The 14,488-nt window shown below is 38.2% G+C and overlaps 1 protein-coding gene across 1 annotated transcript in view; it reads right to left on the bottom strand.

Moving 5' to 3' along the window:
- prkcaa (protein kinase C, alpha, a) overlaps positions 1–14,488 on the bottom strand; it is a 142,459-nt gene that overhangs the window by 83,033 nt on the left and 44,938 nt on the right. Inside the window, exon 3 of the mRNA XM_032501145.1 lies at positions 5,360–5,442. Within this exon, the coding sequence (XP_032357036.1) occupies positions 5,360–5,442 (83 nt within the window). The remainder of the gene's footprint in view (positions 1–5,359; positions 5,443–14,488) is intronic.

Raw genomic sequence — 14,488 nt, 5'->3', positions numbered from 1 at the left:
TGTGTGTGTGTGTGTGTGTGTGTGTGTGTGTGTGTGTGTGTGTGTGTGTGTGGTTCCCATCATATTAAACAAACGGCACAAACCTTAAACTTCAGCCGATTACAAATTACTAATTAGATGCCTACTAATTAAACTATTATATAAGTTATGTACAGTAAGCCTTAAATAATTCTCACCTTTTAAAAGTCTCTTCTTTTTTCTGTTTTGCCTAGGTATTTCTGTCCAACCTGAACAAAACCTGTTTTTATGTGTTCATATTTAAGACTTAATAAAGAGCCTCTTCAATACACCGGGCAGGTAATCAATCAGAGATAAACCAAGAGAGCACACATAGCCATAATAAGTCTTAAACTTGCTTTGAATCGCTGCTTCTGTTTTTGTGTGTATATTTGTACCTATGTGTGAAAAACTGTGTAGGTAAAAAACATTTGTTGAGGAGGTTTCATGCTGCCAAAAACGGCAATTTATTTCCTCTCCAATGGGAAACATTTCATTAAAAAAGGATTCAGCAGCTCCCAGTGCACACACCCATCCTCTAGCCTCTAAAACATGCACTCACATTTGAAAGTATGTAAGCACTTACAACCTTCTGCAGCGTCTCCCCCCAGCAAAGCCTTGATCACATCGCATTGTCGTCACGTCACTGACCATTAGCAAGAGAGGCCTAAGATCTGTTAGTGTTAATTAGGATCCTAGACTTTATGAATACCATCAGTAGGCAGCCCAGATGATTCTTCATCAACTTTAAGTCTACACTAATAATCACTGGAAAAAATGTGTTATTTCTGAAGAAAAAGTGACAAGACGTTAAATTTTATTTGTCTTGCAACTTATGGCTGCAATGCCAATTTATGGAGTATACCAGTTCCTTTTGCAGTTTTCTTTACAGTTAAACTCCAGTTTTAGCCAAATGTGATTCAGTCAAAACAAGAATCTCGTATTCTAGCTCATATCAATTGAGTGTTCACATGCCCACATAATGTTTATATTGATGTAGTCTTTATAGACGAGATTGCTCTGGTGCCACCGAAAGATCCGTTGGACGTTCCTCATTTTCAGCCGGATGTCCCTCCCTTTCCGCTTTCTTTATGTTGGCATTCTAAACTCAGATCTCTGCAGGGTAAATCAACACAGCTAGCAAGAGTATCTGTCAAAGTGTTTTCTGTTGCACGACTAAAACAACTTTTGAACGTACATATGTTCCACCAAACCAAGTTCCTTCCCGAGGCTATTTTGCAGCGGCACCGTGGCGCCGTCTGGCGCTTAGCACCGGCCAAGACAATTGTGATTGGTTTAAAGAAATGCCAATAAACCAGAGCCTATTTTTCCCCCATCCCGGAATGCTGTGTGGACTAGCCAGACCTTCCTCAACAGCGCTGTTAAGAAAGGTCTGGCAATGCGAGACTTCTATTATTGTGACTTTTATCACACAAATTACAGTATTCAAAGGTGACTCTCATCATCTAAACCTAAGTGAATTAAGCTGTTGACATAAATCGTGTCTTAGCAGCAGTATCTTCATAATCAGATGAAAATGAAGGCACTTTTGTGCAGATAACGTAATTAACAATTGATCACTGTTATTTTTTGACATATCTTGGAAAGCTTCTGAACAATGCCTATTTTTAGCAACACACAAAAACAGTCACAAATTCAACCTGTTCTTTAACAACAGTAACAAGAACTATAGTAAGACTATACTTTGATTTCCACATGTCCTCTGCAAAGACTTGTATAAAAAATTAAAATGCTTTTTGTCTGAAATAAAAGGCAGAGGGTTATAGGGTTTAAACAGGCATCAAACAAGCACATGCTGTGTCAAAAGAGCAATGACACAACCTTTAATGCAGTGTCTATGGTGCATTAATCTGTATGAAGAGACAGTTCAAGAAATCTCTTAAAACCCATAGTCCAGGTCCCAGACAGATTAATAACCGCTCACTTGTTTTTTAGGTTTGTCTGTCAGAGAGCATGGGAACTCAATATAACATCTGTTCTTATGCACACTTGTATGTTCAGAGGGGAAATCAGTGCACAAAGACTTGCAGATTGCCCCTAGTCATATGTGCTGCACTAGGTAAGTGGACATCAATGATGCAGCAGCCACACACCCATGCAAAAGCGAGCACATCAAACCTCTTAATTTCATCTGTTGAGCCCCTGTAGTGAAACGGGAAACTTTTGCATTATTGATGATCTTGTCCTGTAAAGCACTGAACTGAACTCACTCGACCTGCAGGTAACGTTACACCTGGCAGTCAAACGAAAACAATTTGTTAAAGTAAGTGCTTTAATCAGACTAATTGACACTAGCATGGATTGTGCTTACAAGTAATACCATTACTAATTTGGACAAATGATCACTTCAGGGCCACATTTTAAATTAACATGATTCCTCATGCAATTTTATTTTCATAGATCAATTGCTGAAAGATCTGAAGAAACCAACAAAGGAGTCATATTTCGTTCTCAAGACTTCTTATAAGAAACATTAGGGCATTTTCTGCAATTTAATCTTATACTCAACAACACTGTGTCAGTTGGGTTCTCCAGTGCTGACAGAATGCTGTGGAGACATGCTCATAAATAAATGAATACAACAGATAACATAGTTCTGCATGAACTAATTATATATGACCCACTAGTTTACATGACAATGTCAAAAATAATGTCAAATTGGTCATGACATGCAGTAGTCTAGTGGTTTGAGCAGCAAGCCTGTGACCAGAGAAACAGTGACCAGTGCCAGTGAAACTGGGAGATGAATTGAAGTGTTAGTTCTCTCCTCAAAGAAGAAAATCAAACTGCACCACTCTGCAGAGCAATTCTCACATGTGAGTATGTGCATATTTGCAGCCTATCGTGTCCTTGAAAAAACACCCCGAGACTAGGGCTGTGAGGAATAATGTATTCATGGTAATCTAGTCCTGTCAAACCAAGGCTAGTCACTAATGACGAGTTTGCTACTGAAAAGATCTGAGAGATCTTGTTGGCATCTTTGTGTACACTCTCACGGTTGGTGAGTTATAAAACATGGACATGAGTCATAAAATGCAGGTAGCCTAGATACTGCAAATCTTCAGGAAATTTGCTGGCCATGGGAGTTATTGCCTTTCTGGATTGCACACCCAAGAGGCAGCAAGCCATGTAATATGTGTGGTTGCCGATGGCAACAGTTCTGCTAGCGCACAGAAATGTACATCAAAAAGGACAAATCAAATATTCTAATGCGGCAAGAGATAAAATACTAACGTATATTTAAAAGAGATTTGGTTTGTGGTGGCCATGTGGTCACATGAATTGTTATAATGTCATAAAACCACACAGTGTGCCAGAGTGAACAAAAGACTGAGAATGATTTAACACCCTGGCTCTCTAAGTGAAGTCTGCTCTAGCCGGATTAGATTCCTTCTATTAGTTTCTCTTCTGTGACGTACTGTGAATACATTAAATGAGTATATAGTATGTACTATAACCCATTATCCTTATAGCTAAGTGTGGCAATGACAAATAGCATTAAACAGGCTAAAAACAGTTTTACCACAGGAAGTATACTAAGGGAGCGTTAGGAGAGTTCAGAAATTAAACTGATATTTTAATGTTAATACAACATTAACAATAAAAATAAAAAATTAGTTATTAAAAAATTTATAAAAAATGTGATCACAAAAACAAAACAATAACAAAGAAAATAACCTCAATTGGAAAAAGTAAAAACTTTGCAGTTTTTAATTAAGAAAGATTTTTAATGTATCGAACAGGATTGAATGAGGAGCTTTTAGTTGATTAATAACAAAGATGTACTTGTGCAAAACATTTATTGGGAAATTGGGCTCACTGCAACACACAGATGTCAAAGGTCATTAGAGTCAACTGTCCTGCTAGCGATCAACCTGATGTCCCCGCACTACTCTGAACCCCTGTGACTGCTCAAATCGAGAATCCCCGGCTCAGACTATTTTCTAATGTTACAGCTTCCGTGTCATCCGTGGCATGCTCTATTTCAAGAGTCTGGATTGATGATCTTGAATGACACACTGACATATCTCCAGTTACAGAGGCCATGCCATGCTGCTATAACGCTGAGGGGCTATGCATGCCCTGCAGGAAAGCAGGCATGTAAATGGAGTTTTGAACAAATAGATCTGCACACACATGTTTTAATGAAATTGATTTGATCTAGCACCCATCAATGTATGTTAATGGGTTTCACACTTAGCAAGCTGGTAAGCAGTGGCTGATAGCACAAAGCCGGTAAAGAGGCTAATGGAAGACCTCATTGAATGTGTCATACAAAAGCTGAAATTTATTCTCAAAGTATGTCGACAGTCCAATAAAATACTTTTTATTGCATAGAAAACTACAATAATCTTAAATCCCACTTTTTTAGTTGATTAAATTACCCAGCAGAAAACTAGTGACTGTATTAACTGTAGAACTTCATTGACAATTTTCCATTTATTAAATACTATCAAGAAGCTAAACTAATTCAAAATTAGAATTTCCACAGTGTAATTGGTAAATCTGGACTACTATTAAAATTCTATCTAGATTCTTTTTTTTAATCATTAATTCAGACGGGCGGAAGCAACCAGCTGTTAGTTCTGTGTGTATCTCTGGCCAAGACGAATGTAGGTGTATTGGCTGTGGCCACCACTCCTACATTTCCCATCTGTATCTGGGTCTGAGCAGGTCATTGCTAATGGCACAATGTCAATCAGCTTTTCTGTAAACTCAGTCCTGCCGGGTGAATAAGAAGCATTATTTAGAGTAAATATATTACTTTTATTGCATTATCACAGGAAGAGATTATTCTAAATGTTGGTTCTTCTTAAGTGGTTAGGGACAGTGACTCAGTAAGTGGAATTTTTAAATGTAAAAACTGTGACTTGACTTAAACATTAACATTGGATGAATTGAATGCTGCTGCCGGGATGCATGAGTTGACAAAAAATTATTATTATTATTTTATTTTTTTTAAAGATTAGAGCTCTTCTTTTGAGATATATTAAAACAAAGATGCTAAGCTTGTATTATCAATGTAAACCATACATTTTTCCTTTTTATATGCGAGTCAATTTGCTGTAATTATTTAGCTGGTTATTAACATCACGATAAAGAGTGGTGATTTTATAATTTCAATCATCTGTTGTTTAAACTGAAACTTGGGAAAAACAAGGATACATGGCAACTCTACAGCTCTCAAAGAGAGCAAGAGTGTTCAAAAAAGAGGCAGGCCTGGTAGAAAACTGCATGTTGGCTGGATTGGCATACTGTGTGCACTTCAGTATAATGACAGGAAAGGCCCCTCCTCACCGACAAACACATGAGAGTCAACAGCTGGGCTTTGGTTACTTACGTCTGTGTCAGGCCCCTTATCTGCCCCTGGGCAGCAGAATGTGACTAATTCATGGCACCTCTTGTGGACCACAAAACAGCAAACTGCAGGGGAAGAAAAGACATGAGAGAAGGCCGTTAAGAGAGGGATGGTGAGAGAGATTTAGAGGGAGAGAAATATACAGACAGATGGAGACAGACAGACCACAAAATGATAAAATGCACTGTATTACTGTTGATTAATATGTAGAAAGACACCAAAATGAAGAACAAAAATCTGATAACACAGAGGGATTAAAAAAACACTGATGTCTGAGCTAGGCTTTTTACCATGTGTCCAGATGGCTAGCCCTGCCCGCAGGCTGACTGCTCTTATTGCACAGTACAGTGCCACCTCCTCACTGACATGACAGGAGCTAAGGCAGACACCATAAATACATACACACTGCAGTGTAACACACAAATGCAGACAAACACATTCAAACTCAAACTGTCAGAAACTAAATTGCTAAACATGTATATAACATATCCAGGCCCACACACAGTTGCAGCACAGTGTCATCCTTGTGGTCTAAGTGCCTGCCCACTGGGTGCACTGTAGTCTGCAGCCAAGTAAGGAGCAGACTCAAAAGGAGGAGCAAGGTTCTTGTTACTGGCTCTCCAAAAAACATCTCAAACCAAGACAAGTCAGGGTGAGGGGGGGGGCACTTTTTGTGAATTGGTCGTTATACTTAAAAAAAACTGTGTATTCTCACTGTTTTGTCTTTGCATATCCACCTTAATTGCTCACCATGTATGTGTCTACATAAGGGTTATGTCTGCTCCTCTTTCCTTTTGATAGACAAGAGCACCCCTCACACTGTTTTTAAGGCCAACACTTGCGGCATGAGACCAAAGCATCTTGATAGGTGGTTTTCCATAGTATTCACTAAGCACTGGGGGACCCTGAGTAGACTCCATTAGTGGCTTGTGTTTTCAGAGACCTTGTTTGACATAAGAGAAAAAGCCTCTCCCAGAAACCCAAACTTCATCCACAGAAAATCCCAAGAAAGTCCCATCAACCCCACAAATTGAAATTGACTGCCAGGTGACAAGCAAAAAAAAAAAAGGTCTTACTGAAATCAAACACCAGCTGAGATTATTTGTCTCTGTTATCATATGGACCACTCAAACTCATTCAGTCTAAAAGTCTAAATCGTGATTTAGACATGCAAACACAAACTGAGTAATGACAGTACTGCTGTCATGAATATGGTAATTATTTCTGACTTCTGATCATTGTTTTGGAGTGAGTCAAACTCTCTACATCCATCCACCATCTGTCCCGTTATAGAGCTGGCTCCTTGAAAATCATGAATAAAGACAGATATTTAACACTCCATTAGCATAGCACATGTGTAGTACTCGCGGAGAACACATTTTTCATTTCAAACTTTATTAGATTATACTGAAATCTCATAAATCATGTTTATACGGCACATTATCATGCATTAGTTATAATTCACAAAGGGAATAATTACTGTCTTGTCAAAATGCACATTATCCCCACAAATTAGTTGAGTCTGGGCCAAACAATATTGAATTTTGCACACATTTCTGTAAATACATGCATTTATCTATACTGTAGTGTATATGTTAGATACTGAGCCACTGGTCAGATTCTGATTATGCAAAAGCCATTGTTGAATCCCGCAGTCTGTTCTTTAATATTTAATTATTAATGTGGCTTGCCAGTGTCACAGACAGTGCTTGGGTCAATGCCAACAGTTTGGTTTTGGATTTGCGTCCCAGATACCAGTTGCATGGGGAAATTTGGAAATGTGCCTTTCTGAGATTTGCACCAAGGCTATCAGAACATTAACCTTAATACTGTAATTACTGATTGCATCGTGAATATTTGATTAATATGGTTTGCAAAAGATGTATCTGAACATTTTATGCTTTCTTTGCTTAACCTTGTAGGACCAACCAATCTTTTTCTTTGGCGCATGAATACTCATTATCTCTGGCACCATGGTGACAGTTGTAAATATTCACACAGAAGCTCCAGGAGTTGTTGTTGTTGTTGTTGTTTAGCTAATCCACTTTCCAGGCCCAGATTTCACAAGTAAAGTACTCGGTGCAGTGGTCACAAGACAGCTTCTCTACCCATGATGATACAATAAGTGATTTGATAAAAACATAACATAAATGCCTATCTACCCTAGTTTTGACTAGACCTGTATTCCAGGGAAGAAAACAGACAAAATAATAATTACTAATCTGCATACACAGTCAGGGTTTCTTACCAACATGCTGGTATTCACATGTTCTTGTATGATGGCAAATTATTACACTCCCCACACACAAGCACATCACACCACCACAACTCAGCCCCCTCTACCACCTCATTCCTCCTAGGAGCTATCGGTCAACATGAAACCATGACCCATAACTCACACAACTGCCAAACCACAAACCAGACAGGTCATAAATCTCACTGATTCAGTACCTCCATATATTATCCTACAGTAAATAGCTGATAGTAGTGTGAGTAGCCCAGTTCACACTAACACACCAGCACTGCTATTACCAAACCTTTGTCTTGTTTCTGTTAAGGTTTGAGCCTTCGTATGGAGTTCCCATGATCATTTAACTGTCAATGCTCATCAGATTCAGCAGCAATCAATTCTAATTGAAACTACTAGCTCTTCTACTACCAGCACTTCCTTAACAGCAGTGCATTTCTCAAGTTAAATGCTTACCAGGCGTTTATTCAAAATAGGTTATAGAAAAAGATTTTATAAAGTGTATAGGAGGTTACACTATGCTATATCACCCATATCAACCATTGCTTTTTATGTGATAGACAAAGAGAGAAGACAGAGGGAGATGGTATAAATGACTGCTACGGAGGTGGAGTGAGACAAAGAAGGAGGTTGCCAGAGGCCGAAAACGAATAAGGTCGAAACTCGTCATCTTCTGCTGTTCTCATTAGAGCTCGGCTGCTTGTGACCGGTTGTCCCAGTAGTCTAGTCCTGGGGTAACACATATATCACCTCTGACACCATCTTAGTGGAACATCTCCATTAGGAGGCAAAGGCACCAAGCTAGCTTCATAGTAACTGCATTACTGCCAGGGAATAATGTACTCTATATTTCACCAGTGGTGAGTGTGGATTAGACGATTAATCAAGCGTATTTATCTTAGCAAATCATTAGGAAAGCTACTGAGCTACAATGCTTGTAAATCACAGACATAAGGCAGACTGAGAACACCAGGGAGGTTGGTATCTATTAAAAGCTGTTGAATTAAGTGCTATTGGATTTAAACAGGGACTTTGGGGACTGACAATATAATATAAAGCAATTAAGGCTCACAGAGTCATGTAGGTGTGCCAGTTAAGACATTTTCTTAAATCCTCCAAGAAAAAAAGATTTCGGGGATGTGAGTCGTTACTTCCGACAGCAGCTTAGTCACCTTGGAGGAAGGGAAAGTAGCTATGTTGTATTGTTTCCAACAGGTTTTTGAGTAAATGGACATAATAATTCTCTCACTCTCTGGATAGGATTAATTATACAGCAAGTGAGAGTGTAATGAGGGTTTTCCAATCAATACGTATTGCCTTCCAGTACAACAGCCTGCAATCACTTTTCTTCCCAAAAGATAACTCAGGCCCACTTCTACTCCCTCTTGCAAATCAATTTCTTTCAAATATTTTCCAGATCAGAAGTTCATAGGAGCCATTTCCTGAATACAGGCAGGGAATTAGAGTGAGGGGATTATTTAATTCACCAGTTCTTGGATTTGTAGATGTGATTTATTTCCAAGATACCTCAATAAAACAAAGGCATTGTAGTGGAAAAGGCTTTTGGATCAAGTATCAACTATCAAGAGGCCTTGCAGCCCACTGGTGCCTATGACAAAAGGCTCTTTTCCCAGACCGGGGAGCTTTCCTTATTCCCTTGCTCTTGTCTCCACTTGAATGCCAAGAACATTTTCACCACTGTCACCAAACACTAACTCCACGAGTGAAAAGGAGAATGAGAAAAATCATTAAACAGATTTAGACAATTTAGATCTCACCAGAAAAGGTATATAGAAACGGCTTGTTTTTTGCTGCTTGATATAGTTATACATGCCTATCTTGTCATTCTAGGAGCACATTTGGCAAGTTGTCCTGTTGTCTGGCCAAAACACACTGCATCACAAACTGAAAGATTTAGTGAGGAGTATGCCTCCATACTGTCTTTCTACTTTAGAAAATGGAATTTGAAACACTGAGCCCCTTCACAATAGTGGATAGTGTTTACTTCGACATAAGGGGCATAATAAGGAAGTAGTAATTAATACTTAACATTATTTATTAGTTAATCCAAATGACTAACTAATATCTCCTAATTAAAAAGTGTATTCCAATGTTACAGTGTTCTGTTTCATAAGCATGAAACAACATAAATCAACTGTTAGATGGGTTGCCATAAAATGTGATAAAGACATCTATGTTTCAGTTTAATGAAATGAAATCCAATAGTATTCAGAAATCATCATTAAAATCCAAAACTAAAAACTAAACGTGTTACTAAACCCACCTCAATGATGTTGAGGTGTTAAAGTAATGTTAAAAGGTTAACAACATACCCCATCATCATGAGCCTCAATAAAGCTTTTATCAAATGATAACTATTCCCTATCATGTAAACTTAAAGGACTGGATATTACAGCTAAAAATATTGTGTAACACTGGGACAGGAGCAACAGCCAATTCATAACAGGACGGCCATTCATCATCTAACACCATGGCAGACATTATATATCTTTTTGATTTCTTCCTGCTTAGACTTGGCTCTAACATCCCTGTCTTAAGTTTAAAGGGCTTCTGGACATTTGATTAAACTCCCTCTCCAAGTCTCTTTACTGGCCCATTTAATAATAAATAAAAGTGATCCCTGCATAAATCAATACACCTTGTACTTTAAGAGTCTGCATTAAGCTTCCATTATCATGCAAATAAGATCATCAAGTTGAGTGACTTGGTTTTTTAAAGTTACTTTAAATTAAGCTAATAACTACAGTATAATGTTATTCAGTTTTAAGATTACAAAAGGCAGAGAGTCCCGTCCCCTTTCACAGGCTCCTTTACATGTGGCCAAGAAATGCAGCATATTTGTACCTAAGTTTGGTGGGCACTACTGGTAGACTGCAAATCTTTTGCAGCCCCTAAGTAAACCTCAATCTATTTTGCACCAGTCAATTGCTTAACGTAGCAATAAGCAAACTTGTCGGGTCAAAAGACATCAGGAGGTTATTTATCACTGGTAATTTGTTGTAAGAAATGGATGGATGAGGAAGACACTAGTGGTGGCTGTTAATAATAGATGTCAGCCATAAGTCCACTTATTTGTTCTTGTTAGCAGCCTGCTGATGTAGGCAATCACAAGGCATTACAGGGAAGTGGAAGTTCTGTGGACTTACAGTATTTACCATTTAACCTGGTAGATTGACAGCTATGCATCCTGTATTGAAGTTAAACACCATCACTTACTGTACTGTAAACTCAAGTTTCATAGAACCTGACGAAAGTTTCCCACTAATATTTTCTCTTTACACTAAGCTGTTTAGGGGCAACAACCTCATCATAAACTTTAAAGGTTGACAGGGCCGACCTAACGTGCCATTAGTTTGCTATGAGACTAGACTGGCCTTTAAAGCAACAGGAGAAGGTTGAGCTTAACCTGCGATTCTTCATCCACATCACCCATTTGCAGTATACCGTAACAACAGGCACACCTGTGTCCATACTGCACAAAGAAAGAGGAAGAGATTGTTTGCTACTAATGAAGCTAACAGTTACACAGACGGACAGAGCATAACAGTCCATCTCAGTGGTTTTGCATTGCACTTTAAATGCAAGCTTTGTAATACTAAATGTTAAGAGAGGCATCAGCATTCTGGAATAAAGCAAGGGTAGTTTAAAAGGAAATTATATATATATATATATATATATATATATATATAAAAATAAAGCAACCATATATATCAAATATCAAATCCTACAGCAAGAACTGAGGCCTTTGGCAAAAAACTGAATCAAGCCACTCTCAATGGTCTGAGAAAGACAGGCAACAGCAAGTACTCTCACTGGGCACATACACAAAAATGTTTGTTTGGTTTTTTTTTAGGTCCTAACAGTATTTTTTGACATGCAAAAAATGCCAAATATTACTTTCATATACAACTGAAAACGTTCACATAAAGATTAATTAATTCTCAATTGACAGTAACTGAAAAGACAGGCCTGTTTTTCATTTAATGGCAAAAATAATTTCTGAACATTGACTTCTTTCTTTCAATGATAAAGAAAATAAACAAAAAGCTGCTGCACTTATACTGACTAGGAGGCTGACCTTGCAGACACAAAGTAATATACACAGAATCAGAACACGTCCTTGAGTGTTAGAAAGGCGCTGTTAAATAAAATGTATTATTATTATTATTATTATTAGAATCAGGCCATTTAAATAAAAAAAAAAATTAAAACAACGTTCATCTTAAGAAATATGGATCACTGATAGTACAAGTAATGTCTATAAAGAATATGCATATCCGGTTACTTTACTGGTAACTGGCAGATAATGAGGAGTCTTATGCACACTGCACGTATAATGGCCATTTGTGAGAGAGAGCGGTCAAGAGGCATGGCATGTAATGGAAGGATGTGGATTTCTGTCTGCACAAATTACATAATGGGCACTCAAGGGGAACCCTTGTAGGTATAACAATTAGAATCAGCCATAATGGCAGACGTCTGTGCAACAGGTACAGAAACAGTACGGCAGAGAGTCAGAGAACAGCAGTTGTAAGGGGCAGCTCTGAGGTGTATGGGGCTCTGCACACAACCATCTTGTTCTTCATTCAAACTGTAGCCTAGAATGGTAAAAGCTATTGAAATAATGGTTTTAGGATAAAATCCTAAAATAAGATATAAAATAAATATATAAAATAAAGCAGCTAGCACTTTTAAGCAGGCCATTCATAATTTATGATAGTACTAAATAAAGAAAATCAGTTTTTTTTTTTAATTATAGCAGCTTTCAGAATGTGCCAAAGTATCGCTACCGCCATCTAATCTCCACTGCCCCCCTACTGACTGCCTGCACAGTACAGCTGCGCAGGAGAACAGAGGGGGAGAGAGCAGCACCGTTTAGTGTTTAACCAAGGATCGGTGGACTGCATGCATGAAAATAAATCACAATAGAAATATATTTGAATATATATACAAGTTGTTATGAGGGTCTAAAAAGCCGCTAAATCTAGCAACAAAGTCACTAAGTTGGCAACAATGTCCACAACATTACTGCTGCAGCTACTTCCCGACTTCCCTGACTTCTGCGCAGTGGCAAAATCATTATATTGAAAGTGACTCAGAAATACCCCACTCCAATAACTCTAAAAAATAAAATAAAAAAATAAAAATAAAACATTTTTGTATTTTATATCCTCTAAATTGATTATTGATTATGAATGTGGTCAATGATAATTTAGGAAATTGCATAGAAAGAATCCAATCATGGCAGGCAATTACTGGGCAGGTCTTTTATTCATTATCCATTCTGTTGATTGCACTTAGTGATCCTAACCGAGAACACAGATGGGTTTGGAAGCAGTGGGATGTTCATTGATTGAATGAAACTGGTTTGGCGTGCTAAATGGCTTGTGACTCGTCTTGGTTCCACATGTGCATGCGTGTGTTCGTGCAGACTGAGGCAAAAAACATACTTAGGATTCTCTTCAAGATGATGCTAATCTCTGCTAACTGGCCCTTGATATGAGCCTCTGGGCTTTGGGGTGTGTGATAAATGTTTCTATAACTGCTAATGGCTTCCCTTAAAAGCAAATCAACAGAAAATAAGGATATTTGACAAAGCAAAAAATAACAGTGTACAATAATACACATATTGCAAGTGTTTGTAAGAACTGACATTGAAATGCATATGTCACAGAGGGGGTTGTGGGTATTATTTCCTCTACGACACAGATAGACAGCCACAGATATTTAAATTAAACTATGGCAAAAGTTTGGGATGCATATAACTCCAGTGGACTTAGCAAATAAACAGATAAGCCAGAGGACTAACACTGCTGCGCACACACAACATAGAATAGACCCACAATAACATCTTACTGAAGGGATAACACGAATGTTCAGGGTGGCAGCCTCTATAGCTCATCTTCTCTGGCATTAAAAGGCTCTCACTGGTTTTTATTCAGTTCTGGCTCTGTTTGTGTGTGATGTTTGGTCAAGTGTTACATTTACATCTAAACAAAGAGAAAGACAGGTCAAAAAACTCTGAGCATTGATGGATACAAGATTTCACTTTAGAAACTTTAAATACCTTGTTAGACAGAGTGTGATAGTATGTACGATCAATACCATAGCGAAAAAATTAATTCTTTTGCTTGGCCTGTAAGGTCTTAGCAGTCAAGAAATATCATGCTCATGACTAGCAGGACTATAGGAAACAAAGAAGGAAACTCTCGCTTGGCAGTAAGCACAGATCTGTCTGTAGTGTGAACAGGTTCTTTAAAAGGACACAAGCCCAATGGGTGTGAACATTTGTTCTCCCATAAGGACAGCTCAGTGAACCAGAGACAAATCTCTAGTTAGCCTGTTTTGGAAGATTGTAGATGGACGAGGCTGTTTTCCTCTTCAACAACTCAACACTTCTAGTCAAGTACATCAGTGGATTAGATTGACCTGGCTTTGTGCCAGCTCTCACACAGTTTCTCCCCCAACAACTTCAGTAACCTTTGGTGCTATGGACATTGTGTACAGTGAACCTCCCTGAGAACTGTGTGTGTGATGCCACAACCTCAGTCAGGCAGAAGCAGAAAAGATTGAAACCAATCCTGGGCTCCAAAAAGAACTGAAATGTTGGTTGGAACACCAACAAAATTAGTTAATAGTTCACTGAGACTCAAAAAGCAAAATCCTTTTACAAAAAATCCAACATGTCAGGGATAGAACGTGAACAGTTAGTGTAAATTATGATCTAGTTAGTAGTGTTGAACCTGTTATAATGCAATATGTATGAATAGGCAGTCTGTGTAAATGCTGAAATGTATTAAAGAGTCGCTATACAGTTAGTGCAAATTGTGGTCTGGTTAGTG

The sequence above is a fragment of the Etheostoma spectabile genome, chromosome 2, assembly GCF_008692095.1.
Source record: "Etheostoma spectabile isolate EspeVRDwgs_2016 chromosome 2, UIUC_Espe_1.0, whole genome shotgun sequence".
Taxonomy (NCBI): domain Eukaryota; kingdom Metazoa; phylum Chordata; class Actinopteri; order Perciformes; family Percidae; genus Etheostoma; species Etheostoma spectabile.
This window is presented reverse-complemented; position numbering and strand designations above follow the sequence as displayed.